This window comes from Rana temporaria, chromosome 8 (genome assembly GCF_905171775.1).
Source record: "Rana temporaria chromosome 8, aRanTem1.1, whole genome shotgun sequence".
Taxonomy (NCBI): Eukaryota; Metazoa; Chordata; class Amphibia; order Anura; family Ranidae; genus Rana; species Rana temporaria.
Genome location: NC_053496.1, coordinates 92,434,010 through 92,453,181, shown reverse-complemented (window position 1 = coordinate 92,453,181; position 19,172 = coordinate 92,434,010). Strand labels below are relative to the sequence as shown.

General features: G+C 41.3%; 1 protein-coding gene across 1 annotated transcript in view; it reads right to left on the bottom strand.

Moving 5' to 3' along the window:
• The window catches only part of LOC120947179 (beta-microseminoprotein-like), a 40,038-nt gene extending 21,511 nt beyond the window's left edge, over positions 1-18,527 (bottom strand). Inside the window, exons 1-2 of the mRNA XM_040362280.1 lie at positions 18,405-18,527; positions 2,378-2,477 (exon numbers count right to left, since the gene is read on the bottom strand). Of these exons, the coding sequence (XP_040218214.1) occupies positions 2,378-2,477; positions 18,405-18,407 (103 nt within the window). The 5' untranslated portion in view covers positions 18,408-18,527. The remainder of the gene's footprint in view (positions 1-2,377; positions 2,478-18,404) is intronic.
• Between the last annotated feature and the right edge of the window lie 645 nt (positions 18,528-19,172).

Genomic DNA, 19,172 nt, shown 5'->3' with positions numbered 1-19,172 from the left:
GTATCACAGATCCGACAACAAATAGACAAACTGTACGACAGAAAACGAAATTTAAAGCACAGTCACTGAAAATCACGAATCGTATCTCACCAAACTTTTACTAACACGCAGCAACACGATATCAGCAAAAGAGGCCGTCTTCCGCATGGAAACGACCCTTTATAGTGACGTCGTGCGTGATTGACGGAACTGCGCTGTGCTAGAGCGTTGTGAAAAAGCGATGGTGTGTATGCTACGTCGTTGTTCAAATTGAAGTTTGAAAAATGACGTTTTTTTAAGCACATAAAGCGTCGCATTTTTCCATCGCAGAAAACGATGGTGTGTACGCGGCATTAGTGATGGTTATAATAAGAGATTGACAAACCCAGGATTTTTTTTTCATGTTTTTTACTTTTTATGTTTATAACTCTAAAATAAGGAGACACTGTTTGGGTACTGGTTATGGATGGATATCATGTCTGTTGTGTGACTGGTGTCACAACTTCATCAGATTATGATGTCCTTTGTTACATTGGATGTTTGCTAAACTTCTACTGGTGCCTTTTTGAATGTATAAATACAATTTGAAACACCCTTTATGCTTTTAAATAATAAAACATACTATAATGGTGATCCTTTTAAGATTTTTTAGTCACTTGTTATTCATGTATAAATCAATTATCCTTTTGATCCTGTTTGGGGTACCACATGTTGAGAAAATGGGTTATAGATCATGATTTAAGGTTAGTGTAGAATTTATTCCTCCTCCTAGTAGAAAAAAGTAGCATTGCACTAGATTCATATAGACCCCTGATTCGCTATAGGGCATACACCTATGGGGCAGATCCACAAAGAGAGTACGCCGGCGTATCTACTGATACGCCGGCGTACTTTCAAATTTCCCGCGTTGTATCTTTGGTTTGAATCCTCAAACCAAGATACGACGGCATCTGGGTTAGATCCGACAGGCGTACGTCTTCGGATCTTAGATGCAATACTTTGGTGTCCGCTGGGTGGAGTTCCCGTCGTTTTCCGCGTTGAGTATGCAAATTAGCTTTTTCCGACGATCCACGAACGTACGAGCGGCCGTCGCATTCTTTTACGTCGTCTCTAGTTGGCTTTTTTCGGCGTATAGTTAAAGCTGCTATTTGGTGGCGTACGCAATGTTAAGTATGGCCGTCGTTCCCGCGCATAATTTTAAAAATGTATTTTCGTTTGCGTAAGTCGTCCGTGAATCGGGATGGACGTAATTTACGTCCACGTCAAAACAATGACATCCTTGCGACGTCATTTAGGGCAATGCACGGCGGGAAATTTTCGGACAGTGCATGCGCAGTTCGTTCAGCGCAGGGACGCGCTTCATTTAAATGAAACACGCCCCCTACTCGCTGATTTGAATTACGCGCCGTTACGCCGCGAGAGATAGACTACGCCGCCGTAACTTACGGCGCAAATTCTTTCAGGATTCGAACCAAACAGAAGTAAGTTACGGCGGCGTAGCGTATCTCAGATCTTTGTGGATCTGCCCCAATATGTTTACTTTGCTTCAGTTTTTACAAAACCTCCCCAGTGATGGTCCACACTGATGGCAACATTCCTATACATACCCATGCCTAAACAGAAGGGTACATTTATTTCTGTTGACTAAGGTATTGTATTACTGCTATTACAGGCAAGTGCAATGATTATAACAATAATTAAACAATCTTCAACTACACTGCATACCAGGGGTGGCCATTTAATTCTCCCAAGGGGCCACATGAGAAACTGAAACTGTTGTGGCGGGCCAAACGTAATTCCGCTCAATATTAATTTTAGACCTAGGAAGGTCTGGAAGTAAGTAAACATATAGAAAACATACCCCTGGTGCTAGGAATATTAGGTACAACTGCTCATATTTCTCTTTCAGATGGGTGGTCAGGGTGGTTATAAAAATGGACGGCTGAGTCGTGGTTCTCCCCAGCTGTCAACCTGAACAGTAAAAGTACAGCCGTACAGAGCTGTTCACATGCCACTCCTGCAGCTTCTTTACCGTTGGGCTGAAGAGTTTGACAGGCGGCAGCACTTGTCAAACTTGCCTATTAAATTCAACAACAGGGCCGCTCTGCAACCACGTGCAATGCACACTATTGGAGAGCGGTAGTGCAGCGCTAAGGTTAATCAGGCGGTGAAGAAGTGACATACATAACACCTCCTCACTGCCTGTCAAATGCCTTCTAAAAAGCACTGGGACTGGAAGGAGAGAGTCTGAGATTGGTACAGCAGGGATTTCTGCAGATCCTGACCTTGAATGAAGAACATGTGCATGGCTCTTGGGGTTTGCAGCATGCAGGTGCTAATAAAGGAAGAATTGGGCCGGTAGCAGAGTGGTTAAAAAAATAAAAAAACTTTAACTCACCCTTTAGTGGCTCATTCTGTTCAGCCTTCTTGAAAAAACAGGCTGCGTCACTCACAACAAAAGTGGTAATAGCAATCAACACAATAGTCACAAGGTATTTCTGAAAGGTATGTAAGAAATGTATGTTTGGGTTAGTTGGGTACAACATTATTTTGGTAGATAAATACTTTTGAAGCATGTTTTACAGAATAACGAAAATCAAATTGCCTATAACTGCCGTTCTACAGATAAACATAAACAGGCAATGGTATTGATTAAAGGGGTTGTAAAGGTTGTCCGTCTTTTATTTTCTAAATAGGTTCCTTTAAGCTAGTGCATTGTTGGTTCACTTACCTTTTCCTTCGATTTCCCTTCTTTTTTTTTTTTTTTTTTTCCCACACCCCACCCTTGACCATCCCACGACTCCACTATAAGAATTCATTCCCATTAATTGACTATGTGTTCCTATTCCTCTCTCAGGTTTTCTGCGAACCTCCGGGTCTTTTTAAATTCCAACCAGGGAGCCCATATATCCTTTTCCTCTACCTCGTGTTTAAAACTTCCGTGTTTTAATTTCTCTCTCCTATAAGTGTCCTCTACGGAGTCGATCCACTCAGAGGCGTCTCTAGGGGGGGGCCAGAGGGGGCCCTGACCCCCCCAACATTATGCTGTGCCCCACCATGTGCCCCCCCAAAAAAAAAAATTTTTTTTTTTTTTTTTTTGCTTTTTTTTTTATTTTATTTTTTTGGGCCGCCGCTGGAGTAACAGTCTCTCCTGAGAGGGAGAGCGTCCCCAGTCAGCTCTGCGGGGAATTCCTCCCTCTGCTCGCTGACACTGCATAATGCGAGCGTTCACACAACCACAGCCGCCCGATCTGCTCCTTCCCCTGCATCCTCATTGGCACGGAGAAGAGCGAGTTGCAGAAAGGACTCCATGAGCACTGTGGGGGAGGGGGGCCCAAGCCTTCATCTCAGTTACTGAAAAAACAGACTGATTTCTCCCGTCCTTAGGACAGGAGAACCAGCCTGTAAATTCCGAGAGTGGTGACTGCAAGCTGAGCCAAGTGTCAGAGCAGGGAGGAATAAAGCTCCTCCTCCTTCTCCTTTCAGTCCCGCCCACACTATCTCGGTGTACTGGACCGTGGGTATGTGTGTGCACTGCAGACTGCAGTACACTGTAATCACTGAACTGCATTATCTCTATCCCTTCTCTCCCCCATCTGTCTCCCTCCCCCTCTCCTGTTCTTTCAAGACATTCACAATTTACTTTCTGTAATGGTCACCACCGTTTACGATATTCCAATCCATCGCCCCACGACAGGTTATCCGACAGTCCGACAGACATCAGACACGACCCATTTCATTTCCCAGAATAAACGAGACAAAACAAGCTCTGGTACTGGCTCCAAAATGAATGAATGAATCCTTTAATGGTAACTTAGCTTTGTTATATACAGTACAAGCATGTTACAGTTAATCACAGGGACAAAGACACACTCCACCCACACATCACACAATGGGGGGCTTCATACACATTCTTTTAGATAATAACATTCCGATGAGTTAATTACTACTTATTACCCAGACGGTCTGGCTCCGCATTTAGAGGGGTTAATTACTACAGCTTGACAAGTCACATTCCACATCTTAACAGTGTCATTAGCATACACAATGAACAGGTCTTAGGAGAAGACCTAATTAGCACAATGGACACAAAACAGTATTAGCATCACACAAAGGAAAGTCTAGGAGCAGACTCAATTAACACCTCAAAAGCATGTGTCCCCCCATTGAATGAAAACACTCTATTGACCTGTCGGAGTCAGACTTTAACAACTTGTAATATTTCAAGATATCCTGCAATACATGAATTATCAGTAATGTCTCATGTAATTTATAATTATCATTTCTCAGTCACCCTATGCCCAAAAGGGCATAGTGACGCTGGCACAGGAGTAAACCCCATCCTTCAAAAGTCTCTGGGTGTCACGGGCCATTCTGTTACACTTTCACTTTCAGTTAGGCAGGTAATATACAATGCAATTTTTTTTCCTACATCCACAGATTGCAGGAAAGAAACTTGCATGATTCCCCCATCAACACAAACAGTGCTGACGGAAATATCCCTCCTGCCCAGCAATTGTATTCTATACAGCAACCACTGGTGATAATCATAAGAGAATCTGCTCATTAATGGTTCAAATCTCAGCCAGTTCCTGCTGAACCAGCTGAGATTTAAACTGTCTATGGCTGGTCTTAGCTCTTAGGCAGCCCATACAGTGATCACTTTTTTTCATTCAACTATTAGGTTGAATAAAAAAAAAAAAGAAATGATCCAATTCCCCCATCTACACATTATAGGTGGATGGGGGAATCGTCCCAGTGTGGACCAGTGCTGGAACAACCAGAGTTACTGTCCTGTCCCGGCTATTCACAGCGCTGGTCTCTGTCTCCATAGCAGCGGCGGCAGGACATTGGAACCCAGAGCTGGTTACTTTATGGGGCTGATGTACAGGAGGGCCAGCACAATTTGTTGTTAGAGATGGGCTGGGCATGTTCAAAATTCCACATGCCAGAGCCTGCCAGGAAGCCCACACTGCACAGCGCTAATCACTGGCAGTGAGACATTTCCCGGTCCGCAGCTGCACAGATCAGGAAAGGTCTCACTGCCTGTGATTAGCGCTGTGGAGTGTCGGCTTCCTGGCGGGATCGGGCATGTGGGATTTCAAACACACCCGAGCCCATCTCTATTGGTTGTAGACAGTTGAGCTCCCTGCAGGTTGCTTAGCAGCAGTGGCGCTTCTCTGACATGCTGATCAGGATGCAATCCAGGTGATCCTCCCAGTCAAATCCTAGTGTTAAATATCAGAGATTTTATTGATCAAAGCCCACACTTTACAGGCATAGAGCCCACACGGCTGCGGAACATACGTTTGATTATATATATATATATATGTGGTTGTACTCTTGATGCTAATAAATACTGTGTTTATTAGATCTGACTGGGAGCATCACCTGGATCACATGCCGATCAGCATGTCAACAGAGAAGGTTATACAGCATTACTGCTGCTAGGTGACCAGCTGGGGGCTCAGCTCTCTATAACCAATAGTGCCAGCCTTCCCCTGCATGCACCCATAATGTCACCAGCACTAGGTCCTAATAGACTGCCGCCCCTGCCAAGGAGACAGACGCCAGACCAGCGCTGTAAATAGCAGGGACAGGACAGCTGGGGAACCCCACAGTGGCAGAACACCAGGCCCCGGTGGCAAGACAACCTTTGCAACCCTGAAAGTTCTCCCACTGCTTTGGACCCTTATATTTTCTTGGTGTGCTGGTGACATATATCTCTTGTTTTCTGCCACCCTGGGGGGCCCCAGTATAGTAGGAAGGGAGCTCACTGCAGAACATGTGAAAGGGCCCGTTGTGGGATCGTAGTAAAGGGCCCCAGGAGATTTTATATATATATACTGTATATATATAAAATTGCATTTTATAGTTGGCCCCCCTACTTTTTTCCCTGTCCCCCCATGTGCCCCCCCTAAATATGAAAGCTGGAGACGCCACTGGATCCACTCCCACATTTGCGGGCTTTTCGCGTCTCTCCATTTAAGGGGGATCAATCTTTTCGCTGCATTCAACAAATGAGGGGTCAGGGAACCCTTATACTCCTTCTCTGGAACCTCCCCCCCATGAAAGAGAACTAACCATGGGTTATCTTCCACTTCTTTTTTTGTTATTACCTTTGTCAGGGCCAAGATTTTTTTCCAATAAGCTTTAATTTTCAGGCAGTCCCACCAAAGGTGTGCCATCGTTCCTCTTAACTCACAGCCTCTCCAGCATTTCTCTGACTCACCCCCTCTGAATTTGGCCATTTTATCTGGGGTAGCGTACCACCTCGTCAAACATTTGAAGTTCATCTCGGCAGTTCTTACATCTACTGCCGAGGTGTGAGTCATATTCAAGATTCTTCCTATGGTCGTTTTTCCCCTTGGGACCCCTAAATCTGTTTCCCAATTTTGGATGTATTTTAGCGTGTCCAACTCTTCCGTTTTCTGCAAGTAATTATAGATTTTAGATATATTTCCTTTTGAGCTTTCGATGCTACACAATTGTTCCAATATAGTGTACTCCTCTTGTGACCTCAAAGGGTGTGGTAGGCGTTTGACGAATGACACTAACTGCAAATATCTCCACTCGTCAAGCGCCCTAATTCCAATCCTATATTTAATATCGTGAAGTGTCCTAATTTTACCATCTAGTGTTATATCTTTTAGCTGTGTTCTATTTGTGATCCAATTTACCCCTACTTCTTTTGTCCCTGGGGTGAAATATTCGTTTTCTTTTAAATCTATAAAGGGTGAATTGAATTCTGTTTTTAATTGTTTGTGAAGTCTATCCCAGATCCTCCATGCATTATGTGTAATTGTGTGTGTTGAAGTGTGTAAAGATCTATATTGTGGTGGATTCCAAATTAATCTCCCTAACTGTGCCCTCGCTAATGTGCATTCAATGTTTATCCATCTTTTGTCCTGGGACTCTTTAGCCCATTCTATAACCCGTGAGAGAACCGAAGCGTTATAATACAATCTGATGTCGGGTACAGCTAATCCTCCCTTTTTCTTGGCCCGTTTTAGGGTTTGAGCAGACACCCTGTGTTTTTTATTATTCCAAATATAGTTCATTATGAGGGAGTTAATTATTTTGATGAATGACGGTGGTAGGTAAATTGGGACCATTTGAAACTTGTATAGAATTTTTGGGATGAGCACCATTTTTACCACATTTATCCTCCCGAACCACGAAATTGGTCTATTATATATGTTTTTAATTTCACTTTTTATTTCGTTGAGCAGGGGGATAAAATTTATTCTATATATTTTCTTGATGGTATTTGCCAGTTTTATTCCCAGGTATTTTATTTCTTTTTGCCATTTGAAATTATATTTCTTCCGCAGATATTGTTCTTCTTCTTTAAGAATGTTGATATTCAGGATCTCCGTCTTTTCTGTATTCATTTTGGAGTTTGATACCTCACCATATTGTTTTAAGGTAGCTATTAACTTCGGGAGGGTGACTCTTGGGCTACTTATATAGAATAGAATATCGTCTGCGAAGGCGGATAATTTGTGCTCATCTTCTCCAACTTCTATTCCATATATTTCTGGATTTTGTCGAACCATTGCAAGCAGGGGTTCCAATGATAAGACAAAAAGAAGGGGGGACAGGGGACAGCCCTGTCTGGTTCCATTTCGCATCTCAAAGGGTGCGGATAAAGATCCGTTGATCTTGATCCTAGCACATGGGTGGAAATAGAGCGTTTTGATCCATTTGATCATCCTTGGGCCTATTCCTATAAATTCTAGTGTTTGTATCATGAACCCCCAGTCTACCCTGTCAAACGCTTTCTCAGCGTCTACTGACAGGAGTAGACCGGGGGTCCCTCTTTCTTTGATCTGCTCCATGAGAAGAAGTGCCCTAACTCCATTGTCCTTTCCCTCCCTACCAGGTATGAAACCAACCTGGTCCGGGTGGACAATGGCTGTCATTACCCCCTTCATTCGTTCGGCCAGAATTTTTGCATACAGTTTGGTATCTGCATTCAGGAGTGAGATAGGTCGGAACCCTGAACAATTCGTATTGTCCTTTCCCTCTTTTTTAATGACAGTGATCGTAGCTGTTAATGCCTCTCTACTCATCTCATAGTCTAGCCCCAACCCATTGAAATATTGACATAGTCTAGGGACTAAGATGGTACTAAACCTTTGTATGTAGGCAGACGTGAAGCCGTCTGGTCCAGGACTTTTCCCATTGGGAGTATTCCTTAAGACCTCCCTTATTTCCTGCTCGGTTATACTTTCCTCCATTCTTTCTATCTCATGCTCTTCTATCTTCGGTAGATTGGTTTGCTGTAATACTTCCCTGATCTTATCCTTTTTTTCGGCTGGGTCCCTGATCTTCTGTTGGACGTCGTATAGTTTTTCATAATAGCTTCTAAAGGATTCTGCTATTTTGTTTGTCGCATACACTAAGTCCCCATTCCCATTCCTAATTTTTTCGATAAAATTCCTGGTTTTCTTTTTTCTTACCATTCTGGACAAATTTTTACTAGGTTTATTTCCCCAGACGTATCTTTCTCTCTCTACCCTGTCTATGAAATTCTTGGTTTCTTGCCCGGCAAGGGCTTTGTATTCATCCCTTGTTATAGTTAACTTACGGAGTGTTTCCCTCTTGTGGCCCTGTAATTTATGTTCCTGTTCCAGCCTATATATCTCCTCTTTTAATGTTTTTAGTTTACTCATTCTTGTTTTATTTTTCTTTGCCCCCTCAGCAATAAAAATCCCTCTTATATACGCTTTGTGGGCGTCCCACAGGGTTGCTCCTGTGATTCCCTCCTTGTCATTCTCCTGGAAATACCATTCCAGTTCTTTCTGTACTCTCTCGACCACATCCTCGTCCCTCAACAGACCTTCATCCAATCTCCATTCAGGAGGGATGCATTTTTGTATGGATGTACTTATTTTCATGGTTATAGGGGCGTGGTCTGATAGCGTTATGATCTCACAACTTGCTTCGACCACCCTCTCCAAAAGTCTATGATCTACGAGGATGTAGTCGATCCTCGAGTACGTCCCATGCACAGGGGAAAAAAACGTATAGTCTCTTGTCTTGGGGTTGAGGATTCGCCAGACATCCACCATTTGGTTTTGTATCATTTGTTTTTTCAGTAGCTTAAGGTGCTCACCGTTATTCCCCTGAGCATGGGACGTACTGTCGAGGCTCGGGCACATGCAAAAGTTAAAGTCCCCCATTAACACCACATGTCCCTTTTCAAAATCTTTTAATTTTCTGAGTATTTTACTAATATATTTAGCCGAGTTCACATTGGGTGCATATACATTTGCCAGCGTGTAGTCCTCCTCTCCTAGTTTTATTTTCAAGAACAAGAACCTCCCTTCCGGATCGTTCAATCTGTCCACCACTGTGTATCTAACTCCTCTTGCAAATCCTATGGCGACCCTCCGAGATCTCGATGAGACTGTGTCTCCATAATACCAGACGGGATAATCAGATGAATATAGCTTGATATTAGACTCTAAGGTAATATGGGTCTCTTGTAGGTAGACTATGTCTACTTTATACTGCGTAAGTTCGGCAAGAATTTTATATCTCTTAATATGGGAGTTTAATCCTTTTACATTATATGATAAGAACTTAATATCTGCCATTTATCTCTCTTTTTTTTTTTTGCATTTGAGAAGAATTCCTGTGGAGTCGTGCAGATGGTCCCCCTCCCGTTACCCCCCCTTCCCCCACCTCCCATTTCCCTCCCCCCCTTCCCCCCCTCCCCAACCCCCCCTCCCTCCCTCCCCCGCCCTGGCCCACTCTTGGCCTGGGAGCCGCTGGTAGAAGGCTCCTCGCCTTCATCCTTGGCTCCTCTTTCGTGGTGGTGTTCGGGGCTCTCCCTTGGCTCCCCACTCCCTCCCCACCCCCTCCCCCCCCTCACCGTCCCGCCTCTCAAAGTTCCATGCTAGCAGAGCCCATCTATTCCACCCAATCAGGGAGTTCAGGAATTGTTAATTCCATTTTAAGGCAGAATACGTTCAGTTCCTCCGGGTACCTAAGTCGTGCTGTTTTGCCCCCCTTTATACCTATGAGGCACGCCGGGAATCCCCATTGGTACTTAATATTTTGTGCCCGCATCAGCTCCAAGAGGGGTTTCAAGCATCTCCTCCTTGCCAGTGTTTCTTTTGCCAGATCGGAAAATATTTGTAAGTCAGTGTCTCTAAATCTCAGGGGGGGTTTTCCCCTAAGCCTGCTCCATATTTCTGCTTTATCGATGTAATTCCTGAACCTCACGACCACATCCCTTGGGCCGTATCTTTCCATCTGTTGGGGGTTCCCCACTCGGTGCACTCTCTCAATCTTAAGGGGCTTAGATTCTACCGATCTCTCTAGCAGAGGGTTAAAAATTGTGTTCATGATGCTTCTAAGGTCTTCATCCTTTTGTTCTGTCAACCCTCTGATTCTAAGGTTCTGTCGCCTATTGCGATTCTCCTGGTCCTCAATCCTATATGCCGCCAATCTCTGATTTCCAGTCAGAGCCTTTACTTGCTTTTTCAGGGAGTTTATTTCCTGATCCTGCTCCTCTATTCTCTTTTCCGTCTCTTCCACTCTTTCACGAAGCCCTCCAAGGTCTATTCTTACCTTGTTAATTTCTGTCCTTATGATATTTTCCATGACATTTTCCATCCTCAACAGCATTGCGTTCATCTCTGCCTTTGTGGGGGGCTGTGTATCTTGGATACATTCCTCTGCATTATTTTGCTCTTGCTCTTGCTCACTTTCTAGTGTCGTTTCACCTCTAGAGCTCTCCACACTGCCTGTTCCTACCCCTTTTTTTTTTTCAGTTTTCTTCTTGTCAGTTTTTTTTACGAGTCCTGGGCTTTTAAGGCTCCCTTCCTGCGTCATGTATTGCTGTATGGAGCTGTTCCCCGAGTTATTCTTAGTTGGTTTTGTAGTGCCACCCCTCGTTGATCTATTCATTTTATTGAGGGGTCGAATTCTCTTCCCCAGTTTGAAAATGTTTTTTTGTTTTTTTTTTGTTTTTTTTTTGTTTTTATGTAATTAGCGCCCTGATCGGTTCCAAATTTTTCTTCACCGATGGATACTTCTATCCTCCCTTAACTACTTCTTATGCCCTGAAAGAATATTTTATTAAAGAGAGGGCCACGGGCAGATGAGAGCCCCGAACTAAAGAAAAGAGGTAAGGGGCTGATCGACACGAGAGAAGACGTTTGCTGCTGTAAGCAGAGTTACTTGGGCTACCAGCTTTCCTTCTTATAAGGTGAGAACTTTCAGTATTTTTGCTGAATTATCTCTTGTGTTTCATCAGCCCAAAACGTCCTAATTGTTCCAGCGAACAAGGTAAACACTTTATGTCAGGAAGGGTCTAAGTGATCTTTCCCCTATTCCTCAATCATCAAAACTGGGATTTTACCGGCTTCACGCATTCACATATGCGTTTTGTACCGATGACAGTCCTGAGAAATTAATATATTTTTGACCGCTTCATTAACCCCACAGACCGTCCGGGGCCAGACAGAGCAGTTCAGTAGAGGCAATAATGGCAGTAAAGGCAGCAACAACAGGAGCCAAATTCATACATAAATCCCAGGCTAATCAAGCAGTGTAGAGATATTTCAACAGGTGGGGGGCTCAAATAAACCGGCTATCATTCCCCTCAAATTTTCCTTCAAATACTTCACCTTGTCCCGGTGTGAATTATGAATTTAGATATGTTTTCAATAACGTTTTATATTCATATTCCCTTCATATGCCGCAAACACAGACTTCATAGCCAGTAAAAAAGATAGTTCTTTACCATCTTTACACAGAAGAGTGCCTTATTGTGCAAAGATATCAGAACTTCATGAGAGCAGTGTCATAGCAAAACGGGAGGGGGGGATCACGGGGGGGGGGGACCCGCTCAGACTCGGCTCTACAGAGCGCCTCACCAGTCCCTTTGGTTTTCCTCCTGGGACGCTGCCCGGTGGCGTCTCTCTGATGAACTTCTGCAGACCCAGCACTGCATATTTCCTCTCAGGCTGCTGACCCCCAGTGCTAAGCATACGGTGGCTTCAGTCCTCCGGCGCAGCGTGTCCAGCTGGAGCCCGTTCACCGGCGCCTCTCAGGTAAAGATCCCCTGAGTATGTCTGCGCTCGGGCAGGGATGGGGCACCCGCTCGCTCCTCGCAGGTCCCGGCCTCTCACGCTGTAGACTGCGGGGCCACGAGCGGTGCTGACGGAGACTTGGAGCGGTGTGTATCTCCTGCCGCCATGGAGCCGTCCGGCACCTCCCACCTCACTCACGTCACGTCCTCCGCATTACGGCACTGCGTCCAGATGTCTCGATTTCCCTTCTAAATGTTTTTTTTTCTTTGTTTGAATTTCTCACTTCCTGTTTCTCCTCAGTAAGCTTTCCACCATCATCCGAGCGGTGGAAAGTCATTTAGAACAGATTACTGAACACCTTACTGAGGAGAAATGGGAAGTGAGAAATTCAGACAAAGAAAACAAAGACATTTTTTTTTAGAAGGGAAATGGAAGGAAAAGGTAAGTGAATCAACAATGCACTAGCTTAAAGGAACCCATTTAGAAAATAAAAGACAAACTTTTACAACCCCTTTAACTACCACTATGATTTTCACTTTTAGGGACATTTTCTGTGATTTTTATTATGTTTTTTCTGAAATCCTTTGAAAACATTTAGGGTGTAAAAATACAAATATAAAAGAAATATGATCCATGGATAATTGTGTCAACGGATTATATGTCTTGTCATCAGAGTTATAAAGAAGATGTAAACTGCCAAAGTAAAATTTGAACATTATGGCAAAATGCTCCAGGGGGCCAAAAAGTTTAAACATGCACAGTATATTGGTGTATTATAGCAGCACACTTACTCAGAAAAGCTATCCCCTCCACATTCTATGGCCAGTATTTCCCTCTTCACCCAATCTTCTAGCTCCCCCTGCTTTTCTTTCTGCTTTTCATTTGGTTTGTTGACAGTGTTAGGCCTTGTACACACGGTCGGTCCATCCAATGAGAATGGTCCGATGGACCGTTTTCATCGGTTCACCGCAGAAGTGGCCTGACGGCCTGATATGCGTACACACCGTCAGTCCAAAATCCGATCGGGTCAGAACGCGGTGACGTCAAACACACAACGTGCTGAATAAAACGAAGTTCAATGCTTCCAAGCATGCGTCGACTTGATTCTGAGCATGCTTTTCTGTACTAACCATCGGTTTGGACCGATCAGGCAGCGGGCCATCGGTTCGGTTTTGAAGCATGTTTTAAAATTTTGGACCGAAGGAAAACAGACCGATGGCCTATACACACGGTCGGTTTGGACCAAAGAAACTGAACTTCGGTCCATTCTCATCGGTTTTGTCCGACCGTGTGTACAGGGTCTTAAGGGCCCTGGGGTCATTCACCTGCTATACCTTAATGCATTGTATCACTCAAACCTGTTGATAGAAGACCAAACCACGTGCCTTACCCATGTTTAGTGTATCTTTGATTGGCTCTTTACTTGCTGCTTTATTAAAACAATAAAAAATAGTGAATACAGAATTTTCAGTCATCTTGATTGGTCAGGATGGGATTACCCCACTCAGCACATGTGCACCTAGTTGTGCCACTGATTAGCAGGGCCAGATTAAGAACATCATGGGCCTGGTGCTGAGGATTTTGGTGGGGCCTTTTATAAATAATAAATAAATGCGTGGGAATGACATGAACGCAGCCCGGCCAAGGCAAGTGACCAAAGGCACAGAACCCAGAAGGAAGACCGGGTGAAGATGGAAGTGCCCGGGCCCCGCCTGATTCATCACAGCGCAGCACTGGAGGGCTCAGTCTGAAAATTTAAGTGTACCCTAATGTGCTAATATGCTGTGCATACGTGTACATTGTGGTATAACCTACCCCAGGGCCTCTAAAAAGTAGTAATGTCAGGAAAGTTTACTACCGCTTTATTATGACAGGAGCCTCTCATGGGACCCCCTACTGACCCAGTGGCCCTTGGGCAGTGCCTAAGTGCACAGTTACCAACATTTAAAAAATATTTTCATGGACACTTTTTTTATATAAGTGCTATATTTAGAGTAGCTGAGATCCCCGATGTTCCTCTATACATCATAGTAGTAATCACAAAATTAAATGAGTACTAATAATGGGGCAGAACAAATATGAGAACTGAGATTTCCTTTAGTTGAACTAACAAAAGTGTGTCCATTCTAGAGCTGGTAACATTGAGGATATTCAGTATAATTTTAAAGAACTGTTTTTGTGGGTAAGCGACATATGGGAGGAGTATGGACGCTATATAAGTGGGAAGTATGTGCAGGTGAGGGAGAGGAATGTGGAGGGTCTAACAGTGGGCACTATTTACAGGAGAGGAGTGCAAATGGTATGGCAAAAGGCACTATGTACAGGAGAGGAGGGTGAAGGGTATGACAATGGGCAGTATGTACAGGAAGAGTGTGGGGGTATGACAGAGGGTAGTACGTACCAGAGAGAAGTGTGGAGGGTATGATGGGGCAGTATGTACAGGAGAGGAGTGTGGAGGGTATGACAGTGGGCAGTATGTACAGGAGAGGAATGTAGACGGTATGATAGTGGGCACTATGTATAGGAGAGGAGTGTGGAGGGTGTGACAGTGAACACTATGTATAGGAGAGGAGTGTGGAGGGTATGACAGTGGGCACTATGTATAGGAGAGGAGTGTGGAGGGTATGATGGGGCAGTATGTACAGGAGAGGAGTGTGGAGGGTGCGACAGTGGGCACTATGTACAGGAGAGAAGTGTATGACAGCAGGCATTATGTACAGGAGAGGAGTGTGAAGGGTATGACAGTGGGCACTCTTTATAGGAGAGGAGTGTGGAAAGTATGACAGTGAGCATTGTGTACAGGAGTGGAAGGATATTTAGGGACTGCGTAATGGTTAAGCGGGTCATACATGGATTGAAATTACTCCAATTATGCAGAGACCAGCCATAGTCAATCTATGTATGGGTTAGCTGGTTTTACACAAGTCAATCTATTAATCGACTTGAGTACAACCAGCCTGTTAGGTTTTTCCCAAAATAATCAGTGCTGCCAACTATAGTTAGCAACACTGATCATTGTACGCACTGGCAGAACACAATAACACTGCAGGAGTGATTCCCCCATCCACAGGTCAGCAGGTGAGGGTGTGTGGGGACAGGCTGGGGAGAGATACTAGTCAGTGGCTGGGTAGGCACTGGTAGTATCAGAGCCAGATACACACAGGTTACATACGCTACGATCGTTAGAGCGAGAACAATAATTCTAGTACTAGACCTCCTCTGTAACTCTAAACATGTGACCTAAATTTTTTTAAAGCATCGCTTAGGATACCAAAAAAAATCGTGATAACTTAACTAACTAGTGTTTTTTTAATGAATGAAACTGTTTTTTTCCAAAAAAACATGTTTGAAAAATTGCTGCGTAAATACCGTGCTAGAGCTGCACAATTAATCATTAAAAAAATTGTGATCTCGATTCAACCCCCCTGACGATCTCCAATGCAGAGTTTGCTGATTCTTTCATATAACAAGTAGAGAGACTTTCAGCTATCAAAAGAAAATATCTGGGCAGTCTGCCAACTTTTTAACAGGAAACATTGTAACTGACACTTCCTTCTTAGATCAAAGGGATACACTTCTGTGTGTAAAGAACAAATCCGGGCAGTCTGCCAAGTTTGTAAACAAAATGAAACATTGTAACTAACTTAGCAAAGCTGTCAACAAATTTCTAATCTGTCTTTTTTGTGTGTTTTGCAATCTGTTATGCCCTTCTACTTCCTATTACCAGTAGACATTGGTCAAAAAAAGAACATTTGTTATGATCGAAATTCATTATTAAGAAAAAAAATCCGAAAATCCAAAAATAACAACGAAAATGTGAAAATTAGAAAATGTGAAAATAAGAAAATGTGAAAATTAGAAAATGTGAAAATTAGAAAATCCAAAATAATAACTAACTAATAATAACTAATTATTAAATTATAGGCATTGGAGTTTCCTTTCAAATTTGTCTGTCAGTGAACGTAACAAATACAAATGTATCTGAAGTTATAAATTATACAAAATAAGGAATGGCGCATCTAAACAAATGGAACAAATTAATAATAATAAATAATAATGATAAAATTATTTTGTCATTATTATTATTATTATTATTATTATTATTATTCATTTGTTATGTTCCATTCGTTTAGATGCGGCATTCATTATTTCGGATAATTTGTAACTTTGAATATATTAGTATTCGTTACGTTCACTAACAGACAAATTTGAAAGGAAATTCCAATACCTATAATTTAATTCGTTATTATTAGTTAGCTATTATTTCAGATTTTTGATATTTGGTACAGTTTTTGTCGGTGTTAGCTTCCTGTTCCGGTCCTTAGCAAAGCTGTCAACAAATTTCTAATCTGTCTTTTTTGTGTGTTTTGCAATCTGTTATGCCTTTCTACTTCTTATTACCAGCAGACATGTGCACTGGCCAAAAAATATATATTTTTTTTTCATTTTTCCTGTCATTTGTTATGATTGAAATTCATTCTTAAGAAAGAAAATCCAAAAACAAGAACGGAAATCAGAAAATTCAAAAATCATAAAATTTGAAAATCAGAAAATTTAAAAAACAGAAAATTAGAAAATCCAAAATAATAACTAACTAATAATTAACTAATTATTAAATTATAGGTATTGGAGTTTCCTTTCAAATTTGTCTGTCAGGGAACGTAACAAATACAAATTTATCTGAAGTTACAAATTATACAAAATAAGGAATGGAGCATCTAAACGAATGGAACAAATTAATAATAATAAAAAATAATGATACAATTATTTTATCATTATTATTATTATTATTCATTAGTATTCATTTGTTACGTTTCATTCGATTAGATGCGGCATTCATTATTTCGGATAATTTGTAACTTTGAATAAATTAGTATTCGTTACGTTCACTAACAGACAATTTGAAAGTAAATTCCAATACCTATAATATAATTAGTTATTATTAGTTAGTTATTATTTCAGATTTTAGAGTTTTCTGGTTTTTCTAATTTTCGGATTTTTGGATTTTCAAATTTTCGGATTTTCGAATTTCTGAATTTTCGATTTTCAGATTTTCGAAATTTCTGCATTTCCAAATCTTCCAAATGTCCGAATGTTTGAATTTTCAATTTTAAGATTTTAGAATTTTAGAGTTTTTGAATGTCCGAATTTTCGGATTTTAGAATTTAGGAAAAATGTGTTATTTATTATAATATACTTTGAATATTTCCAAATTAACTAATTTGTCGGATTTCATCGAAAAAAAAATACGGAACTAAACAAATTGCACATGTCTAATTACCAGTTAATTCTTTTACGTTTAAAGTTAGATTAGCACGTTTATGATAGGATCTAATACCAATGTGCTATCATTGAACAAATATCACTGCACTTATTTTTCTTGAAAAATGGTAGCTTGCTAAATGTACCTTTCAACCAAAAAAAGTCAATAAGTTTAGTATCTTTTGACAGTATTACCATAGCCTAGAATAGTGGCTGATATTTTACAGTGTGTAAGGGAGCATACCTACACCAATCAGTGATAAGGCTGTTCACTTAGCAAAGTAAATGTTATTTAATAAATTGACCCTGTGTTTAAATTTAAATATCTGATAATGGGGGAATAAAGGGGGAAAACAGTATTTTTGCTAGTACATGATTGGATATATTAACTGAACACAGCTTTACTTTATTCACTAGCAATCACTTTGAAAAGTAAACATTGGGATTGATTTACTAAGGGAGTTGCACTTTGAACAGCCTCTAGTAAATCAACCCTAATTAATTTGTCCGTAGTTTCCTACATATTGTAAGTCATTGATATTAATTTAATGAAATGTCCAAATAAAGAATTATGTAAACTCTCAGTTAAAACTTGTTATCTTAAACATGATCAATATATTTACCAAAAATCATTATATATATTCTTGAAGCCTTAAAATTATTATATAAAAAAAATGGAATTCAAGATATTGGTTTATCGGAATGTTTCATCTGGGAATGTTTTCAGTGTATATTTCTGTTCTTCTGATATATCTTTCCTAAATATATACAACACTTGCATTTTTTATACCTGACTTTGCGCTCAGACTGTAGATTTATGTTCACTGTTAACATAAACAGATGGTTAACAATTTTGGTTATTAATATGTATGTGTGACTATAAAGGGGTTATGCTCCATACAAAATGATATTAGTCAGAAAAAAAAATAAACATAAATAAATAAATAATAAAGAAAGCAAAATAGGCTCAGAATTATCAGTAGTATTTAATATACTCTATGTATTGTAGTAAGTATTGTATTATCATTAAATGTATTGTTATTAAAATATTCTATACTGACACATTATTTAATTATTCTAAATACATTTTTTAGAAGAGAGAGCAGTACTTACCATACTGAGAGGTTCTTCACATACTGAGCACAGTCAACTTTAGATGTGGTATTTAATCTCTTTTGAGGCTGTTTTTGGAAATTTCACAGGAATGTAGATAAATGCTGAACTGCTAACATCTGTCCAGACTATTTTACCTTTTCACTTGCCAAAGTTTGCAACATTCATGACCAGCTACAATATTTTCATGTGTACTTATTTAGCTATATTGTTTGTCAGTTTTATGCGTCCTTGGACAGTTAGACGTTCCAATAAGAGTATAAACACAGATTTCTAAATAAAACTGTAATAAAGCATTTACTTACAAGTAGTAAATACAGCAACTTAACCAGCATGCACCATTCCATGATGTCAGAAGGGGGCAGTGCCACTGGGTGTTGTGGCCAGGTGGCTTCACCCCTTACCTATATAAGAAATGTCAAAGCGCAGAGCAGGCATTCAGCAGGAGGCCTCTCAGGAGGCGGGAGTGTTTGATGATGGATTTACATTGAGGAACACTATTTTTTTATTTTTTAATAAAAGACTTGTCAAAAACTTGTCTCTTGTGTTTATTACATTTTGAGGCTTTTTTGGTCAATGGGTAAGGGTACTATGTACCCAATACTCATTCACATGGAGGGAGTGGGATCTGGGGGGACTCCTTGTTAAAGGGGGCTTCCAGATTTTGATAACCCCCTTGCCCACAGACCACCGACAACCACAGCCTAGGGTTATCGGGAAGAGATGCTGGGGTGGGGGGGCAGAGCCCCCCTGTCCCAAAGCACCCAC